This window comes from Dasypus novemcinctus, chromosome 14 (assembly GCF_030445035.2).
Source record: "Dasypus novemcinctus isolate mDasNov1 chromosome 14, mDasNov1.1.hap2, whole genome shotgun sequence".
In the NCBI taxonomy this organism is placed as follows: Eukaryota; Metazoa; Chordata; class Mammalia; order Cingulata; family Dasypodidae; genus Dasypus; species Dasypus novemcinctus.
Genome location: NC_080686.1, coordinates 60,649,841 through 60,671,664, shown reverse-complemented (window position 1 = coordinate 60,671,664; position 21,824 = coordinate 60,649,841). Strand labels below are relative to the sequence as shown.

General features: G+C 37.9%; 1 protein-coding gene across 1 annotated transcript; it reads left to right on the top strand.

Annotated features, from left to right (window-relative positions):
• The first annotated feature begins 55 nt into the window (after positions 1-55).
• On the top strand, positions 56-13,077 carry RIDA (reactive intermediate imine deaminase A homolog). Its single transcript, XM_004461285.3, has 6 exons — positions 56-233; positions 7,706-7,811; positions 10,182-10,236; positions 10,483-10,551; positions 11,679-11,734; positions 12,756-13,077. Exons 1-6 carry the CDS (start codon positions 169-171, stop codon positions 12,816-12,818), a joined length of 414 nt encoding a protein of 137 aa, XP_004461342.1. The 5' UTR covers positions 56-168; the 3' UTR covers positions 12,819-13,077.
• Positions 13,078-21,824: the final 8,747 nt, after the last annotated feature.

Below are 21,824 nucleotides of genomic sequence, written 5' to 3'. Positions count from 1 at the left end.
GGCCCCCTCCTCCACGAGGCCTGGAGTCGCGCCAAGACTACAATTCCCAGAATGCGAAGCGACCCCTTCCGGGCGTCGCCAGTGAGCTGTGATCCTTACCCAGGCTACTCAGTTCGAGGAGAGGTGAGCTGGGAGTAGTGCAGGCTTTTGCTTATCTGACGAGCTGCCATGTCGTCTGTGATCAGAAAGGTGATCAACACCGCGAAAGCCCCAGCGGCCCTTGGTCCTTACAGGTAATGTGGCGAATGGGAGCGCGGGCGGATCTGGGGCCGGGGTCTCCGGGTTGGGGTCACTCCGGGTCAGAGCCAGAGAGGGTCTTGGGGTCCATCGGGACCAACCCCTTCGGACAGGTAAGGACCTGAGGAAACTGAGACTCGGGAGGCGGAGGAGGCACTCGGAGACCCTCCGCCAGTAGGCCCGTTCTGTAAGACCCTGCGCCCCCGGGAACGTCGCGCGAGCCTCGGGCTGCGCCGCTCGGGTGCCGAGCCTGCTTGCCGCCGGAACGCTTCTCTGGAAGGGTTCGAACCCTGTTTTCGTTTGTGCGGTTTGTTTCGGTGACACCTTTGTTGAGATATAATTCACATAGCCTAAAATTCTAAGTGTACAATTCAGTGATTTTTGCTATCCTTACAAAGTTAGGCAACCGTCATCACTAATTCCAAAACATACGTATTCATCACCCCTAAAAGAAAGCCCATATCCATAAGGAGTCACTCCTCATTCTCTCCCCGGCCCCTAAAAACCACTAATTACTTTCTTTCTCGATGGATTTACCTATTCTGGACATTTCATATTAATGGAATCATGCAATAGGTCCAAGAAGTGAATCCCATCAAAGATCAATGTGTGATCTTGGCAAGTAGAAATTTCTTGAGCAATACCTAATCAGGTGATTCACTGGTTTTTACAGGGTGTGTAGAAATGCATTGTGACACTTTCCCATTAATAAAATACATAGCACAGCAAAGATCATTTTCTAAGATTTTCTGTTATGCTGTAGTAGCCAGACGCATGTATACTGGCTAGAAATTCTTGCCTGTGTGTGTTTAATTCCACTTATCAGAAGAGCTGATATAAATAGAACTTTTTCTTAAAATATCTCACCTTTAAAACTTTTGAATCTTCTCTCTGCATTCTTGATTTGGAGACTTTTTTCTAGTTTTTGTTGTTTATTTTTAATTCTTTACTAAATCATACTCTGTAACCCTTTTCCTATTTATCCATTTTAGAAATATGGCTTATAGTGCCTTTTCAGTGTTAAAAGACCCATAACTAGAAAACTTTTACAGTTGAAACATTTTACCTGACAGGCATCGATTGAGTACTATATGCCCGCCCTGCAGAAGATAGAAAAATGTTTAAGAAGCAGTCTAATGTGGAAAACACATCCCTATTCACACACATAGGGAAAAGAGAAAGAACATTTTAATATAGTGCACTGCTTTTCTAAGTTCCATCTCCGTTTTACAAAAAGGAAACTGAACATCCACGAGTACTTGTCTAAAGTTAACACATACCATAAGTGACAGAACTTGATTCCAACTCAAGCCTTAGCTTCCTACATACCACACTGTTAATGAGAATAGACCTTACATATGGCAGAGCAATAATTGTTATAGTAGAGTTGAAAATAAAATATAATGTAGGTAAGTAGGGAGGATTTTGAAGGAAAAGAGGGAGAAATTGATTTTAACCAGGGACAGAAGCAGAAAAAGATATAGAAATGCCACTTATAATAAAGAGATACTTTGACCTAAACCTGTTAAAAGAGCCTACAAATTGCTTACCTATTAACTTACTCTTGTACGTTACTCAAGGAAAAAAAACATGGCAGTAATATTCCTGATTGACTTAAAGGTGGGGGTCAACTATTTTTATAAAACTGCAAGCAAGAAAAGGAAATCATTACATGAATGTGCCAGTATGACAAAGAAAAATTCCTGGTGAAAAGCCCATCAAACCACCTCATTACATGGAGTAGTGCTCGTGTGTAACACAAAGTAGTTCCAAGACATTGTGCCTCTTGTGCTTTTTTTAGCCAGAGGATAAGAACAGGTGTTATTCTTAGTTGAAGAAGCCTAATTTCTGTAAATTTAGAAAAAAAGTATTGCTGCTGTTTTTGTTGTTGTTTTGAGGTACCAGGGCCATGGACTGAACCCAGAACCTCATATGTTGGAGGCCAGCATTCAACCACTAGCCACATCGGCTCGCCTGAGTTGGGTTTTCATTTGTTTGCTTGTTTGTTTGTTGTCTTTTTCGGAGGCACCGGGAACCGAACCCCAGACCTCCCATGTGGAAAGCAAGCACTCAACTGCTTGAGCCACATCCACTCCCAGCATGTATTTTTTTTAAGCAGGAGATGAGAGAATTAATTTATATGACGTTGGCTCTGAAGTACTCTACTATAGGAAAAGCAGCAAGAGTGGACTTCCCTGTGATAGTTAAAACACAGCTCCTTTTCCTCCTGGTTTCCTTTCTTCTAACATTCCCCATTGTAGGAGAAATAATGTTGCACTATTAGCACATGTACTCTTGTCGAAACAGCCATCTAAAGCTACTTTGTTGTGTTTTTCTCTCTTTCTTGTCTCAGCCAATCCGTTATCCTCTGTAGAACCTTTTTAAAAAAACTTGTTATTTTAAAATGCTTTTAAACTTATAAGACAGTTAAAGAAATAATGCATAACACATACAGAGAACTCCAACATACCCCCCCCAGATACCCGAATCCATTAACTTTTAACATTTTATTTCATTTATCATCTCATTCTCTCTTTACCTGTTTTAAACATTTGAGAATAGATTTTATACATCATGCTCTTTAAACACAATACTTCCATGCTCCCTGCAGCTTTTTTTTAAAGCAATAGTAATTTAATGGTTTTATTTTTTAAGACATTTTATTAATTTCTCCCCTCACTCCCTCATTGTTTGTGCTTGCTGTGTGCTTGTCTTCTTTTTAGGAGGCACTGGAACCAAACCTCGAACTTCTGATGTGAAAGAGAGGCACCTAATTGCTTGAGGTGTTTCCACTCCCTGCTTTGTTGTGACTCATTGTATTTTTCCTCTTGTGTCTCTTCGTTGCATCAGCTTACCGCACCAGCCTGTTGTGTCAGCTCACGGTCTTCAAGACCGTAGGGTGGAGCTCAATTACTTGACCTTCATCAGCTTCCCTCCCTGCAGTTTTTTAATAGTGGTCTTTTTAAAATACAAATTTGATTGTCACCCCCTGCTTAAAACCCTTGAGCCACTTCCTAGTGTTCTTAGGGTTCTTTGGTTGGCCTACAAGGCACCACTTAATCAGGCTCCTGGTACTTTCAAGCCACATTGGCATATTTTCACTTTCTGAAATGCTCCAAGCCCTTTCCCACCTCTAGGCTCCTCCTTCCTCTCCACTTGCTTCCCTTTCAACTGACAACTTTGTCATCCTTTAGACTGCTACTTAAATAGAAGTTTCTGAGAAAGGCCTTTCCCAAATCCCTGGGCAAAAATCATGTCTCCCCATTATAAACTGTCATTGTACCCCTTTTTCTCTTCTTAGCACTTATCGCAAAACATTTTATTTACTTCTGTGATCACTTGTTTAAAAAATCTGCCATTACCCTGGAATGAAGGCAGAGATCATTTCTCTTATTTATCTTTGTATTTCCCAATCAAGTTAAGTGTCTGACACACAATAAGCACTTAGGAAAAACTATTCAATACCTATTATCCAGTAGAAATGGTGCTAATTTTCATTATTTCATGTTGAAAATAAACTACTCTTCAACTAATTAGTTATATCCTGATAAAGTTAATTGAAATGTTTTAAAAACCATTTGGAAACAAATAGCTTAGTTTCTATATACATAGAACTTGTAAAGAGCGAACTTTTTTAAAATTCTGGGTACTGCCCAGGAAGAATTTGAATGTGTTGAACATTCAGTCCCTGGCACTGGGATGAACGGGGTGTTGTTACTAATTAGCTAACCAGCTCAGGGCATTTCAGGAGTACTTCAGGACAGAACCTTGAGAGATTTCAGCATCACATTAATTATATTGCTTACTTTCAGGTTTTGTTAGTATGGCTTCCAAATAGTCATTGATTTTTAAATGGTAGTCCTTGTGACATAGATGACCTGGAATAGAACAATACTTTTTTTTTTTTAAGGAGGTACTGGGGATTGAACCTGGGCCTTCGTACGTGGCAAGCACGCACTGAACCAGCTGGACTACATCCACTCCCCAACAATATACTTAAAATTTTTCCAGAGCCTATTAGCTCATCTATGGATAGAAGGATTATTATGATCAAGAAGTGTCAATTGGGAAACGGACTTGGCCCAGTGGTTAGGGCGTCCGTCTACCACATGGGAGGTCCATGGTTCAAACCCCGGGCCTCCTTGACCCGTGTGGAGCTGGCCCATGCGCAGTGCTGATGCGCGCAAGGAGTGCCCTGCCATGCAGGGGTGTCCCCCTCGTAGGGGAGCCCCACGCGCAAGGAGTGCGCCCCGTAAGGAGTGCCGCCCAGTGTGAAAGAAAGTGCAGCCTGCCCGGGACTGGCGCCGCCCACACTTCCCCTGCCGCTGACGACAACAGAAGTGGACAGAAGAAACAAGATGAAGCAAATAGACACAGAGAACAGACTACCGGGGGAGGGGAGGAATTAAATAAATAAATAAATCTTTTAAAAAAAAAAAAAAGAAGTGTCAACTATCCAATTACTTTTTTTTTTTAAGATTCATTTTATTTATTTCTCTCCCCTTCCCTGCCCTTGTCTGCTCTTTGTGTCCATTCACTATGTGTTCTTCTGTGTCCACTTGTAATCTTGTCATGAGGGACCTGGAAACTGTGTTGCCTTTTTGTTGCGTCATCTTGCTGTGTCAGCTCTCATGTCTGCGGCGCCACTCCTGGGTGGGCTGCACTTTTTTCGTGCAGGGTGGCTCTTCTTGTGGGGCACACTCCTTGCGCCTGCATGGAGGACACCTCTGGGTGGCACGGCACTCCTTCCTTGTGGCAGCACTGCGTGTGGGCCAGCTCACCACATGGGTCAGGAGGCTCTGGATATCAAACCCTGGACCCTCCATATGGTAGGCAGATGCTTATCAGTTGAGCCACAGCCGTTTCCCTCTAATTACTTTTGTGAACAAACCTTTTTTACTAGAAACCCATGTAATTCACATAGCTCAGATAGTCTCAGAGTTCCAGCACTTTTAATATTCTGAGCATAAATGAGTTACTTTCTATTATCATAAAGATTTTGATCAACTATGGACATTATCATAATGCATAATGCATACGGGCCTAAACTATGTTTCAAATAATAGGGAAAGTTAAGGGTACTTAAAAAGGGCCTAGAGCGGACAGTCTAATTCTCCATAGGACAGTTCGTAGAATCAGTCAGTGTTAGATGGCAATACTGTTCAGCCTGCTCAACAGTTTTCTATTTGTGGGCCAGGGTAAGAACCAGGTAGTTGAGTAGAATTCCTAGTCTTTCTAAATCCTGCTACCAAGGTAAGATCTACCTGCTTCAGTTCTTGAAATCCTACACTATAACCAATAGGTCCTGCCAAAAAGTTATTTTTTGACAACCAGAATTGTTTGTACTGCTGACTAAATAGAGAACAGAACATAAACAGGGAGTTATTGTGTGCCTACAACTTGCTAGGTAGGAATCACTGAGGCCCTGATGGATACAAACACATAGTAATACGCTGCCCTGCCCTCAAGGAATTTCCAGTCTAGCCTATCCAAGGGAGATGGGAGAAGAACAGGACCAGCAATAATAGGAGGCAAGATGCTGCACAGGGTTTAAGAAAGGTTCACCAGAGTGCCCCTTGGGTTTAGAGGAAAGAAAAGCTCAGGGAAAACTGTATGGATATAATGTTTCTCATAGTAGCTTTGTTTATAATAGCAAAATATCAGAAACAATGGTGAATAAAGTCTATCCTACTCTGAAATGCAGTGCAGCTGTTAAAAAAAAAAAGATGCATTCTCCATATAGTTATAGAAAGATCTCCATGATATACAGTAAAACAAAAAAAGCAAAGTGTAGAATAGTGTTTAGTAATCCACATTTTGTGTAAAAAGGGAGAAAAATATATATAGTTCTCATATGCATGAAGGAACTTTGAAAGGATACTTAAGCAAGAGCAGTGTTTATCTGTGGGGACTGGGAACTAGGCAATTGAGGGTACAAGGATTGAAAAGAGACTTCACCGTGATTTTGTGTATTTTCTGCATTTTTTTTGGAACCATGTAAATGTTCTACCTATTCAAAAAAATTATAAAGAAAAAAAGATGCGGTCAAGAAAATCAGGGAAAACTTCATGAAATAAAAGATAGGAAAGTTTGGAGCCTGTTGAAAAAAACAGAAAATATAGGGAACGAGAAGTAGATAATCCAAATAAGAATATCCTAAATTTCTAAATAAGCATGCAAATGGTAAAATAGATCTTATTTCTTCTAAATTAAAGATGGTATTAAAGTTTTTCTCTTTTTCAACATCTTAAAAACTTGATTTGTTTGGTTCTTTTCAGCTATCAGTGCAACTTTTTTTTACGCTAATTTTATACTAATTGTGAAATTTAGTATACTTATTAAAGAAAAAGTCAGTTCCAAAGGTAAGCATTTTGGAGAAATGAAGTGTACCCTCACAAGTAGCTCTTTAATTGACCTTCAACTATCAGAAACTAATCTTGTCTGGGAATAAGTACTTATTTTCTTAGTGTGCTCTTGGCATTGCATTTTTTTGTTTTACAAAATCATTGAAGTGTGAGTTACATGTAAAATTCACTTATTTGAAGGGAAAAGTTCCATGAGTCTTGGTAAATGTATAGAGTTGTGCATCCATTGCCACATCATGTTTTAGAACATTTCTTTAAAAAGAAAAATTATACAGAAAAATAACCTCTTTACATTCAATCCCACCCCTACCTCAGGCCCCAGGCAACCATTGATCTATTCACTGCTGGTATAATTTTGTCTTTTTAAGAATTTCAAATGGAATCAAACAATATGTAGTCTTTTGTCCCTGTCTCTCGGTGGTACATTCCTTTTTATCACTGAATTAATATCCAATTGGGTAGATATACCACTCTTTTTAAAATCCACTTACCAGTTGGGTTGTTTTTTCTTTTTTTTTGGCTATCATGAATAATGCTGCTCTGAACAATCATGTAAAATCTTTGTGTGAACATGTTTTCATTTCTCTTGGGTAAGATGCCTGGGGAAAAAATTGCTGGGTTCTATGTTATATGTATATTTAAATTTTTTAAAACTGCCAACCTTTTCCAAAATAGCTGTACTATTTTGCATTCCTACCAACAGAATATGAGGATTCCAGTTGCTCTCCATCCTCACCGATGCTTGTTATTACCCATTATAGCTTATTGTATGGAATGCATCTTATTGCAGTTTTGATTGGCATTTCTCTAGTAACTAATATTATTGTTGAGCATCTTACTTATATTACTGAGTTGAGTTTTTATATATTCTGGATTCAAGTCCTTTGTTACATGTATGATTTGCAAATATTTTCTCCCAGTTCGTAATTTGCCTTTTCATTTTCTTAAAGATGTCTTTCAACAAGCAAATGTTTTAAATTTTCATGAAACTCAATTATCAGTTTTTTTCTTTCATATTTTATGCTTTTTGTATCCTATCAAAGAAATCTTTTGGCATTGAATTTTACATTTTATACTTGACACTGGATTTCTGTTCCTTGCAGTCATGCTGTGTTAGTCGACAGGACCATTTATATTTCTGGACAGCTAGGCTTGGATCCTTCAAGTGGACAGCTTGTGTCAGGAGGGGTGACAGAAGAAGCTAAACAAGTAATTTTCTATATTTATTTTCTTCTCCTCCCCCACCCTGCTCTTTTTGCTGTCTGTCCATTCACTGTGTGATCTTCTGTGTCTATTTCTCTTTTTGTCTTCTTTTCTTGTCTTTCTGCTCTAGGATTCACTGGGATTCAATCCTGGGGGACTCTGATGTGGAGAGAGGTTCCCTGTCAATTGTACCACCTTAGTTCCTGGTCTCTGCTGAGCTTCACCTTGACTCTCCCCTTCGTCTCTCTTTTGTTGCGTCTTCATCTTGCTGTGTGACTCACTTGCGCGGGCACTGGCTCACCAAATGGGCACTCAGCTCACCACACGGGCATTCGGCTCGTCACACGGGCTTACCACACAAACACTCGGTTCACCACACGGGCACCCGTGCAGGCATTCAGTTCAACACACAGGCCCTCAGCTCACATGCGGGCCCTCAGCTCTCCATACAGGCACCAGCTCACCACACAGGCACGCTTTCTTCTTCTTTTTCACCAGGAGGCCCCAAGGCTCAAACCCAGGTCCTCCCATATGGTGACAGAGGACCTATCACTTGAGCTACACCTGCTTTCCAATTTTCTACATTTGAATTTCTCTTTTCTACTCCTTTTTTTTCATATTGAGGAGATTATTTTTAATATTAAGAACATACTTGGCTGCTTTTTTTAGAGAGATAACCAGGTAAGTGCTTTTTAAGCTACTTACTACTTGATTTAAAACACTTTTATGCAACTGAGAGTGAGAAATTTGATGAATCATTTAACAACTGAAAAAAAGAGATTCTGCCTCATCACTAAGGTGGGCTTAACCTGAATTATCAAAAACAGATAACATCTTGCCACTTCCACATGCACTGGGAAATTTTTTTTCCAGGGCCACTGACCCACAAAAACACCACCACAGAAGCAAGAGTCAACATTTATTAGTGAAAGAGAACTATCAGATTATACTCTGTATGTTTTGTTAAATAAGAATGCAGAAATCAATTCTATCCAGAAAATAGAATTAAATTATTATTTAATGCATTCACTGAGTATGTCATTTATAATACTCCAAGACAGAAAACAACCTAAATGTTCATCTAAAGGAACTGGTTAACTAAATCATGCTAGAGTCATACAGTGAAATTAATACAGAAGGTATTCCAAGATAAATTGTTACATGATAAAACCAAGATGCAGAACAACATGTACAGTATGCTACTGTGTGTGTGTGTAAGGCTCTATCCATTTCTGCTGATATAAGCATTGACAGTCTAGAAGGATTACAGGAAAGTAGAAACAGTGGTTACCTCAGAGGAGAGGACTGGTGAGAAGCGGAGTAAGAATGGGAGGCATCATTCACTGTATATGCTCTCTTATAGCTTTTGAACTTTTTGCCGTATGCATATATTAACCTATTCAGAAAATAAATTGTTATGTAAAACCACAAAAATGTAAGCAAATGTTAGCAAGTGACCAGTAAAAATGGGAGGAAGTTGGCAAAGATTTAAATAATTTACTACTAGGGGGTTTTTTGGTTGTTTTTTGTTTTTATTTTGTTTTTGGGTTTTTTTTGAGGAAAAGAACCCTTTAGATCAAATACTGCTTTAAAAGAAAATGTTGTAATACCTGCAAACTCATACTTTTGTTTGAAGTAATATAGAGTAGAAACCCAGAAATTATCCGTTTCTGCTTAGTGCTGGAAACAGCACACATTTTAGAAGGAAGAAGAGACTTCTTCCAGTCTTTTTACTTGCAAAAGGAGACAGCCTTCTCATTGTATTTCAGAAAGATTCAATCCATTAAAGGAAAACGAGAAAGCAATTCCTTTGGTTAGAGACAGCCTAGAAAGAGTAGGCAGAATTTTTCTGAGTGCTATTTAAGCAATTAAGCTTCTGCCTACCACATGGGAGGTCCCTGGCTTCAGCTCCCAGTGCATCCTAAAGAAGGCAGCGACTGGCGGGACCAGTAGGCACGACATGCTGACACAACAAGAAACACAAGAAGAAAAACATAATGAGAGAACAACAAAACAGGGAACGGAGATTCCCAGTGCCTCCTAAAGAGGACAAGCAAGACAGCATGCTGATGCGACAGGCAGGTACAGCAAGCTGATGCAACAAGAGACACAAGAAAAACACAATTACATACACAACAAAGCAGGGAATGGAGGTGGCTCAAGCAATTGGGTGCCTCCCTCCCATATCAGAGGTCCCAGGTTCAGTTCCCGGTGCCTCCTAGGTAAACAAGGAAGACAGACACAGCAAGTGCAAACAATGAGAAAGTGGGGAGAAATAAATAAATCATTTAAAAAAACAGTATTAGTAAATGATGATTAATTGAATTGAATTAACACTTTAACAGTGCCTTCAGCCTTTCTTGCCTTGTTTCACAGGCTCTTACAAACATCGGTGAAATTCTGAAAGCTGCAAGCTGCGACTTCACTAATGGTGAGTTACTTGATATTCACATTTCTGTCTGATATTTATTTGGTCTTTGTGAAAAGCACATGGCATCCAGTAATACATCATGCTGTATCTTTGTTGCTTTTTAAAGTTGTTTTAATGGTCAGAGAAACTGCTATTCCTCTTCTTATTTTATTCCCCTTTTAATCAAGACAGCCATGGACCCATATTCTTTTTTTCTAGGTAATGTTAATAGCTAAACCTAATAATAATAATGTATATATCTTCTAGTGGTAAAAGCAACTGTTTTGCTGGCTGACATAAATGACTTCAATGCTGTCAATGAGATCTACAAACAGTGTAAGTAATTTGGCTCATTCCTACTTTCCATTTTAAAAAGAAATTATACATTAAAGCGTTGATGAGTATCTGTCAAGAATTAAGTGATAGGAAGGGTTTGAGTGCCCTCTTCCCATGTACGAGGTTCCAGGTTCAATCCCCAGTACCTCCTAAAAAAAAAGAAAAGAAAAAAGTGATAGGAGATGCAAAAGAAATGGGATAGTTCCTGTCCTGAAAGAATTAATAGTCTCATTAAAAATTTACAATATGCCCCATGAAAAAGAGCTTAGACACTTCTATTGCATTACCTAGAATAATATACTATACTTCTACAAATCTATTTTCCTAAAGTTTAATGTTGTTATACCCTTTCCAGCCTTTTTTTTAGCTATCGTAGTAATTTTCCTTTTTTTTTTTTTTTCCCATATAGATTATATTTACTATTGTGTGATGGTCTAGCCACTACCTCTCCTGATTCTTTCAGAATCATTAGCTGGTTAATTACTTAATATTTCTATGCCTTGGTCGTCTCATTTACAAAATTGCAGTAAAACACTGCTCCCTTATAGTGCTGTCTAAACAATTAAATGAGATAATACATGTAAAGTACTTACAACATTCTGGCATGTTATAAGTACTCAATAGTCGCGATATTATTAACATTATTATCATAATGAGGAAAATGGGTATTCTTACCATCTGGGGCAGGGTAGAAAAAGCATCAGCACTTATTCTAAAAAAATGTTCTAAAGAAATGGCTAGAGATGACCAAAATAACAGAGAAAGAAAGTGCTTGTCAAAACTGCTGGATATGAGCAGATGATCCCTATTTAGATAACTGTTTCGTAAATAACACTTTAAAAACAAAGTCCAGTTCTTATCACACAAGATCAAGATGTCAGAATGTATTGGTTTTTTTTCATTTGTTTTCCAGAAAGCTGAAACATTTACAGAAGTATTAAATATTGTGGGAATCACATGGCAAAATATTTTATCAATCAAATCTGATCTCTTAGCATCTTTTTTTAATGTTGCGTATGTCCAAGTATCAACGAGTCTGTGAAGCACTAACCAAATTTTTGATTATGTAGCATTGATTAACAATGCAATTCCATCTGAAAACTAAAATGAAATTATTTTAAATTCAGATTTCAAGAGTAATTTTCCTGCTAGAGCTGCTTACCAGGTTGCTGCTCTGCCCAAAGTAAGTACACTCTAAAAGGACTTATATAAACAATTTACAATTTCTATATTATTTTCTGAATATAACAAACTAAGCACTGTGGAAGGAAATGAGGTGCTAGGTTCAATCCCTAACCCTGGTACCTCAAAAAAAAACAAAAAAACAGAAATAGTCTCCTTTCCAGGAGCTTTAAGTCTAAAAGGGAATATCCAATAATACCTGCATGGAAAAAAAATACTAAGAAACCTTATAAGAAAAATACTAAGAAACCTTATAAGGCAACACACAAATGAACATAACAGAATCGGAGTACTTAAGTGGTGAGAAAAAGCAAAATAGCAGCTGTATTGCTGTAATGTTACTTAGGGAAAGTAAATTTGGGCCAAACTTGTGAATTCTGCAGTAAAAGTTTCTCATGGCTAGTGTATAATAAGAAATCTAGACCTTCATCAGAAAAATAATCCAAACCAGTAACTCAATTATTTCTTGCCATTCTTTTTTATGTATTCTAATTTAAATAGAGGTTCTCTTCCTGTGCTTCTACAAGAAAATAACTCTTATTCACTTAGCACTTAAAATTTTCTACTAAAGAAAATTTATCTACCAAGAGTGGCACTTTTATTGATTTAATTTGGTTGTTATTTGGAATGATCAGTATTATCAAATTTATTAAGGAACTGGGTAGTAGGAAGAGCTCTGGGTTTAGACTCACAAGCCATGAATTTGAATCTCTGCCATTTAGCCTTGTGACCTAGAACAAGTTCATTAACCTTTCTGTCAGTGTATCATTCTCTGAGTTGGGGTGAGAAACACTCTCTTATAGGGCTGCCGGGAGAACCATGTCAGCTGCTGTATTCACGTGTGCCTAGCATGGTACTTAGCCTCTTGTAGGTTCTCAGTGAACCTCTCCTCCTCCTTCCTTCTTTGAAAAGTTTAGTGGTAGAAATGCTGTGTAGCTTTTAGTTGCCTATGTTTTAGTAAATGATATGGAGGTCTAATTTATACCAAATGACCTAAGCATCATTACGTTATTTTCTTGCAGGGGGCCCGTATTGAGATTGAAGCAATTGCTGTTCAAGGACCTCTCACAACATCATGCCTATAAATGGGCCAAGTGTTGTTTGGCCTGGAATTCTCATAATATTTTAAATTAACATCTTAATTTTTAGAATTGATGTTGATGTTTAGAATTTGACTAAAGAATAGATGATGAATCCAATTATGGTTGTTATAAATTACATTTATGCACACTGATATTACAGAAAGTGAAAAATGTACTCATTATAGTTAACAAATAAAAGGAATCAACATGTGAAAGATGAGTTACTAAACCTGAGAAATAATAAAGAGTCTATTGGGAAGCAGATGTGGCTCAAGTGATTGGATTCCCATCTACCGTTTGGAAGCTCCAGGGTTCAATTCCTGGGGCTCCTGGTGAAGGCAAGCTGGCCCGCGCAGTAAGCTGGCCTGAGTGGAGAGCTGGCACAGATGACACAACAAGAAGAGACATAGAGAAGAGACAATAAGAGATGCAGCAGCTCAGGGAGCTGAGGTGTGATGCAAGAGATTAAGCACCTCCCTCCCACTCCAGAAGGTCCCAGGGTTGGTTCCCATTGCTGCCTAATGAGAAGACAAGCAGACACAGAAGAACACACAGAGAGCAGACAACAAGGGGTGGGGAGAGAAATAAATAAATCTTAAAAAAAAAAAAAAAAGATAATATTAGAAGCAGTTAAGACCAGCAGTATTAAAGGTACAGGCTTTGGAGTAATTGCAAGTGGGTTCCAGGCCCAGGTCTACCATTTACTAGCTGTGCGACCTTAAGCTAGTTTTATCCTAAGTCTCAGTTTCCTGGAGATAATAATTACACCTTCTCAAAGGGATGTCATAAGGGTTAAATAAGATGCATATGTAAAGTACTTTGCAGTATCTAGCAAAGGCTCAAAAAAAGCTATCATTGTTTTACAGTATATAATAATCATAAATCATGTGGAACAGTGTTAGGTGGAAAAATTTCTGTCCTTTAGATAATTGAATTTATTAACATAGGCAAAAGGTAAGTATTCCTCAGTTATCAGGCAGAGTCAGGAGTCATTATTAATGAACAAAGCAAGGTGCTGAAAATTACAATCATTTTTACACAAAGCAGTATACCACAGTGGTTATGGTCATGGACCCTAAAGCCAGACTGCCTGAGTCCAAATCCTTTTTTTTTTTAATTAGTCTTACCCAGAAGTTTATCTGTTTTATTAATTTTTTAAAGGACCATTTTTTGGCTTTGTTGATCTTTTCTAGTATACCTTTTGTAATTAATTTCTGCTCTTATATTATTTTCTTTGTTCTACTTTATTTAAATTTATTCTTTTTGTATTTCTCAAATTGATCATTTAGCTTGCTTGTTTTCATCTTTTCTCTTTTTCTGTGATAAGCATCTATTCTTTAAATTACCTCTAAATACTGGTTAACTACATCTCAGAAGTATTAATAAGCAAATATTGTCATTCAATTCCATTTTTTAATTTCACTATAATTTCTTCCTTGACTCATGGATTATTTAGAAGTATTTTCCAAAAGTATATATTTTTATTAACTCAGTTTTATTATTGGTTGTTTTTAGGAGGTACTGGGGATTGAACCCATGGGAAGCAGGCACTCAACTACTTGAGCTATATCTACTCTCCTATTACTGGTTTTTAAATTAATTGCAGTATGATTAGAATATGGTCTTATACCAATTCTCTAGATCATGGTGAATTTCTTTTTTTTAAATAATCCTTTTGAGTTTGAAAGGAACAATAAGTTTTGGGTATAGTATTTTATTAAAAAGCCCACTAGACACTATCTGAATAAAATCTCTGAGGAATCTCTTGTATTTATTTGCCTAGCTTATGCCCAGAGTCCTGTTTTAGTCTTAGAGGCAATGAAAGTTGGCCTGTGTACAACTCATGGGCCATATTATACCACAAATGTTTTTATTAAAAAAATGCATTGCAAGCAGCAGATGGGGCTCAACCAGTTGGGCACCCGCCTACCACAGGCTCGGGTCCTGGTGCCTTCTGGAGGAGGCAAGCAGACGTGTAAATAGTACCTCCAGAACATGAGGAACAGGCAGGAGAGGATGTGCTCTAATTCCCTACCATGCTGTGGTGCTATGGCAAAGCGTTAAATGGTTCATTAATCCAGCGTGCAGCTTAGATTGACTATTCAGCAACCAAGACCTGGGTTATTCTAGACTACTGATTCTAGAAAAATACACTGCAAGTGCCTTATCAAAGGAAAAAGGGAGGAATGCTCTGTATCAGTGTACCTCTTTTTCCACTCTGATTTAACTTAATGAAAGGGTCTTGTGGTTTAAAAAAAAAAATCACTGGAACATGTTCAGATTTCTGTCTCTACTTTTTCATTTTTTGTTTTATTTTAGATCTTAATTACTGGAGAGCTTTATTAAAACCAGTTACTGTAATGATGGTGGATTTATCTTGTCATTCTCAAATTTTTGCTTTATATGATTTACAGCCATGCTATTAGGCAAATATTAAAATAATGGTGATGAATTTAACCTTTTATTAGTTACTTAGTAACTTTTTATCTTTAGTAAAACTTTATTTTTTTTTATTTCAAAGTCTCTTGATGGATAATAATGTAGTTACACCAGCTTTCCTTTGTTTAACATTTGCCCAGATGGCTTCTTCATCCTTTTACTTTCAACCTTTGTGTGTCTTTGTCTTAGTTGTATCCCTTTTAAATAGCATATGGCTGAATTTTGCTTTATTGCTTTTAAATATGGTCTGACAATATTTGTCTTTTAATTAAAAACTTAATCTGCATCATGATTACCAAACTTTTATAATTAATTTCCACCACTTTTTCTATGTTTCTCTTCTTTTCTTTCTTCTTGATTATTTTTAGTGAACTAAGTCATTGTGCCCCGTCCCCCACTGCCTTCAAGTTCTCTTCTCTAGTAGTTTTCTATAGGAGTTTTGTTTTTTTTTTTTAACAAATACATAACAAACAATGGATTCAGAGATGTTATATGTCCTTGGGTTTCTCAGAGATGGGATAGCTCAGTACGATTCCAAGTATATCTTATAAAAGTGGTACCTGCCTGCTACAATACAGAGGTTCTACTAAAAGCAGGACAAGTATACAGGTAAAACTGGAGTGAATCTTAGTAAATTTTTAGACCAATGGAACAGCATTTTAAAACTACTAAAGGGGGTGCAGATGTGGCTCGAGTGGTTGAGCGCATGCTTCCCACATGGGAGGTCCTGGGTAGAGTTCCCAGTGCCTCCTAAAAACAAAGACAAACAACAAGCAAACAAAGAAAAAAACAACTCAGGGTAGCCAATGTAGCTCAGTGGTTGAACACCAGCTTCACACTTATGAGGTCTCAGGTTCAATCCCCAGCTCCAGAACCTTAAATAGAAAAACATAACTACCTAGGAAAGGGTGCACCTGGGGAATTCCTCTGTGGCGTATGAGTGTGTTCATGTGGTCATAGGGTGTTATCTCAGTGGGTAGAGACCCACACTATAATCAATAGAATATTAAATTCCCATCCTGGGAATCCTGCTATGGTCCCTAGTAGAGTGGCAAGAATCTAAGGTACATAAGCAGTTCCTAATAAAAGAAAACAGACCAATATTTCAAGCCCTCAATATTAAGACTACTGGGCATAGTTATCTTGTAGATAGATTCCTAGAGAAGAATGGTACTTGTAAGTGAATAGCGTTTCCCATGTTCTCTTCTAATGTATTTGCCCAAATTTACAGCCTGTGTGACACTTCATCTCATGCATGGTACAAGATAGCCATTAAATGATGAAGAGAAGAAGTAGCACAAAAAGCTTTCAAAACTTTGTTTTATTAGCACTCCAATATATAGAAACCGTGGATATCAACAAACTCATTCCTAAGTAGATCTCTGGTAAACTTAAGAGAACTTTATAGGGATCTGAGATTCTTAAATAATGCTGTGAAACATCTTAACACCAAGCAAGCATCTGAAAAGGGACCACTATTTTTAACCATTAGTTTTAATATTTAAGTCTAAAGTTAATCAATGTCTTACCCTCCTCCCAGGCAAGATAAGTACCTTAGAATGCTTTAATTCCTGTCACCTCTTCCCAATGTATACATTATTATTGTCCAGAATTTTAGTTCTCTCCTGATTTTTAACTCCATGGATTAAACATTATTATACTCTTACAGAGTCTCTGCCCATCTAGGCCACCAAATTGCTGGAAAAAGTTCAAGCACCCATTTTTTGCCTTTTGAATTATGGTCTTGTTAACAGGAGGGAAGAAATGAACAAAAAAAACCTGTGCAACTGCTAGGCAGGTAAAGTCATTCCTTTAGGGGGAGGGAAACTTTATGCCTGCATTTCCTAATATTGGGCTTTATATAGTTCCCACAAGGCTATGCAAGAATTTCTTCCCACTGCTGTGTCTTGTTGGGTACAGAAGCTCTGTGGGGTGACTCAGTAGTGCCTGATTACATCTGAGTATAGTCAGAGCCAAGACTATTTGGGGGTAGAGTAGTGACTTTGTTGTATCCTCATAGCCATAGAACAAATATGCTTCCTGTATACCTGGATAGGAGTTTCCCTGATAGAGCAGAACTGCCCCGTATCCTTTTCAGGCTTGGAGCTGCCCAGGAAAGCTTTATTCACTTCCACCCAAAAGAGAAGCACTAAGGTGTGGGGACAGTCCACCCTGAGAAATAAAGGACTTAGTGGATGCTGATGAAGACATTATTTTAGGACTTCATAAACTTTAAAAGAAGATTCAAACCACCCAAGGCTTTTGAGGACAGTGTAACAATTACTAGTCCAAAAACCTTGGGGGTAAGATAGATTTTGGAAAGGATTTTCTAAACTTTAATATGGTGAAGGAGCAGATATACCATTTTATATAACACGCCAAGCAAAGTCTAAGGGAGCTCCCATCATGAAGCAAAGTGATACTCTAAGCAAAATATAAGAATATGCATACTAGTTGGTATAAAACAACCTCCCATCAATTTAGGTCAGATTTTCACCTACAAATGAATTGACCACTGTGGCAGTTTGATTTTATTTATGAATTCCAAAAATATACATTGACTATGTTTGCAAACTGGTCTGTTCCTCTGGGCATAATACCATTTGATTGATTTAAGTTCAAAGGCTTTACTTTTACTTAATTAAATCAAGATTAGGGCTTTGATTTGGCCATTATCATCATTAGGGCAACTCAGTTTGAGTCCCCACCCCTTTGTGGGCTCTATAAATGGATACTCAGTCAAGCAGACAGTAGAAGATACACAGAGGAAGAGAGACAGCTCCATGGACACGACAGAGAGATAAGCCATTCACCTGATATTAAGTTTGCAGTGCTAAGAAAGCCCTGGGAAGAGAAATGAGCCCTCCAGCCTACAGCTGGGATTGGAAGGAGCTGGTACCACAGAATTTTAAGAGGAAAGAGGAAGGCTGAACCCTCGCAGACATTGCTCGCCATCTTGCTTTAACACGTGGCCATTTACTTTAGGTAAGGAGGTAACCTTGAGTTGTACTCTTTAGGGCCTCATAACTGTAAGCTTTTACCCCAAATAAATACCCTTTATATAAGCCAACAGATTTCTGGTACTTTGCATCAGCACCCTTTTTGGCTGACGAATACAACCACCAATTTATAAATTTTTTAACACTTGTTAGATCTGTTTGAATTCTCATATTGCACATAAAGAATTATGGAACTGTATCAGTATTCCATGGCTTGCCGATTTGCTTATACACCTGGAATGCTTCTGGAAATCCCATAGAACATTTGTGTTCAACAGTGAAAAACAATTTTGGACTAAATGACCTTTAGGGTCACTTCTGACTCTGAAAATCTATGCTGAAAAATTCAAGAAATGGAGCAAGTTGCTTGGTTTCTGTTTTAGCATTATGGTGGGAGAAAGTCTTGCCAAAACACTGTTTCTGGAGCTAGTATACCTAGACTGCACAAAGGAAAAATAAATACAAATAAAAGTTAAAGTCACATGAAATTCAGGTCCACAAGAACACACAGCCTTTCAGAACATAGATTTAATTGATTCCTCCTCTCGCCTCATCTTCTGTAAATTTTAGTCAAAATTTACTAATTGACCAAGCAGTTTATCATGGATCAAACAGGCAGAGATCCTGCAAGTGGAAAGATCTTTACCAAGAAGGCTAGTGGAAAAAGCTAAACAATATTGAATTGGTTTACTGTTAAATGACAACTTAGTCTGTGCAATTTATTACAGCTATGGCTGCAACATGGCTTAATTTATAAAACCTGACTTTTTCATAGTTTATGGTATTTCATATGCAAAATCAGTCCTCTACCTGTGACAGTTGTAAAATTAAATGAAATAATATTTGCAAAATTTCTAGTACAAAGCCTAGCACACAACAGATATTTAACAAACAGCAGCTATTAATGATCATTATTGACAAAGCCACCCTCTTAATCCGGTTTTATGGTCCTCACTGTAGAGATGAGGAAAGTGCTTTTAGATGAGAAAGCTAAATTTTAAATGAGAGCTCTCTGCCTCCAGAGTCAATTCTTTCACCTAAAAACTCCCGTTCCAGTGTCTCAGTGAACTCGGGAATGTTCAGACATATCAGAAATGAAGTGCTACTGCTAATTCATAGTCTTTGCTCTCGATTACAGGTTTTGGTTGTTTTGTGGTGGTTGTTAGTGTTTTATAGCATGTAACCTTTGAAGTTTCTTTCAATTTGCTTTTTTTAATGTAAAATTGGCCAGTATTTATAAAATACCTCTTGCTTTTAATATCAAGACTCTTTTAAGTTGTAAATGATACAACCCAACTCAAAGTAGTGTAAATGAAAGAAAGAAAAAAAAAAAACGGAATTTATAGGCTCAAGTAACGGAGAATTCCAGAGCACAGCTGGCTTTAGATTTGCTGGTTCCAGAAACCTTGTGGCTCCATCTGTCTCTTGGGGCGACATGGCTGCCTGCAGACCATATAGGCTACCAGTACATTAACCCCAGTGCAAAGACCTAATTCCCTGATCTCAGGCAGGAGAGTCTCAGGAAACCCCCTGATTAATCCAGCTCAATCCCAAGTAAATCACTGTAGCCAGGAAATTAGATGCTCTGGCCAGGCAGGGTCTCAAGGGGCATAGTTATAGATAGGTCATGGCTTCAGCATTCAAACCCTGGACTAAAAGAGCTGGAAACAAGATGCTAGTACCCAAGTTAATTGACTTATTAGTGACTGGGCTGGGACTCTGAGTCCTTCCACACTGAAAGACAATCACTAGTTTTTGTTAAATGTGAAAAAGAAACATTGATTACATATTGACCTTTCAAACATACTTACAGAATAGCAATCTCTTTGAAGTGTATCATTGAATAAATTATGATGAGATGTCCAAAAATAGTCACCCATTTTTTTGTTAAGATTTATTTATTTTTCTCCCCTTCTCCCCCATTGTCTGCTCTCTGTGTCCATTCACTGTGTATTCTTCTGTGTCCGCCTGTATTATCAGGTGGCACTGGGAAACTGCATCTCTTTTTTATTGCATCATCTTGCTGCATCAGCTCTTCGTGTGTGCAGCACCACTCCTGGGCAGGCTGCACTTTTTTCACCTGGGGCAGCTCTCCTTGTGGGGCACACTCCTTGCATGTGGGGCTAACCTATGCGGGGACGCCCCTGTGTGGCACGGCACTCCTTGTGCACTGCAGCACTGCATGTGGGCCAGCAGCTCACCTAACAGGTCAGGAGGCCTGGGTATAGAACCCTGGACCCTCCATATGGTAGGCGGATGCTCTATCAGTTGAGCCATACCCACTTCCCACCCATTGTTTTTGTATTCCCTAACTTTGACAAAATGTGCACTTTAAAACCTGCTTTTCTTTCTGAAGGACAGTGAATCAAAAGAAATTTTATACATTTCTGTCATAGCAATTAGGATAAAAAATAGACCAAGAAAGGCTTTTGAACACTTCATTAATTCTAATAACATATTTACTCAATCAAATTATAAATGTTGAACCAGAAGTAGAAAACAATTTTATTTTAAAAATTGGCCGTATTTTCCCCTACAACCAAGTATATTTAGTTCTGGGGAAATTACCATGATTATATAAGAATAAAGAGCATTCATCATCAACAAATATTTATAGAATGTCAAATTTATGAGGCCCTGTGGGGAAAATGAAGGAAGTATGAGCTACCTTTCCTGACCTCAAAAGAGCTTACAATCTTTTTGCACTTCTACCATTTGGTCAGCAATTGAAAAGCATTCAAAATAATTCCAAATAAAATATTCAGTTTCAGTGTATTTATCTAACGCACCAAAAAAGGTATTCATTTATCAAGCTGTGTTCACTAAATGCTAATATATTCAGGCATGGTTGCTGTCTTTATAGTGTTAATCAATATTTACTAACATCATTGAAGTATTCTCTATGATCTATTATTCCCAAGAGATTCCTGTGAGGAAAACCCAGAAGTGCTATGCCTCAGTGGTTCAACAGACCTAAAGTTCTATTAATAATGTGTGCTTTAGCTAACTTGTTATTGCAGTACTTGATAAACATTCCTCATATACATCACTATGCTAACACTGACCATTTTTTACTAAATATGATTAATATTAAATTTTCATCTCTTGAAATTTATATTTGTGAAGTTTCTATAATGCACATGTATTAGTTTTATAAGAAAAAATTTTAATAAAAGAATCCTTCCTTGAAATTTATTAACTATATCAGGTTTCACATTCAAGTGCCTAGACAGAAAGTGTTATTCTAACACTTATTTTTAAACTGATATCCGAATAACCTGAAGTAGTTACTTAACTAAATAACTACTAGTTAAATCAACTATTCATTTGCCCTCTCCTCAAACTGCCTACAAATGTGGTGATGGTTAGAACAGTCGGCTTTGGGCCTGTTACCTCCTATTGAGGGGGTAGAGCCGGAACTCCCCAACTCAAAGCTGCTGTACAACAGCACGGCTGCCATGAAAAGCCTCCTCACTGGTAACTGAATACTTTCTAAAAAAGGGTTTGGAACCAGAATCACATAAATTGATTCACTATAACCATGTATTAACTTTCTCATAATTTATGTGTT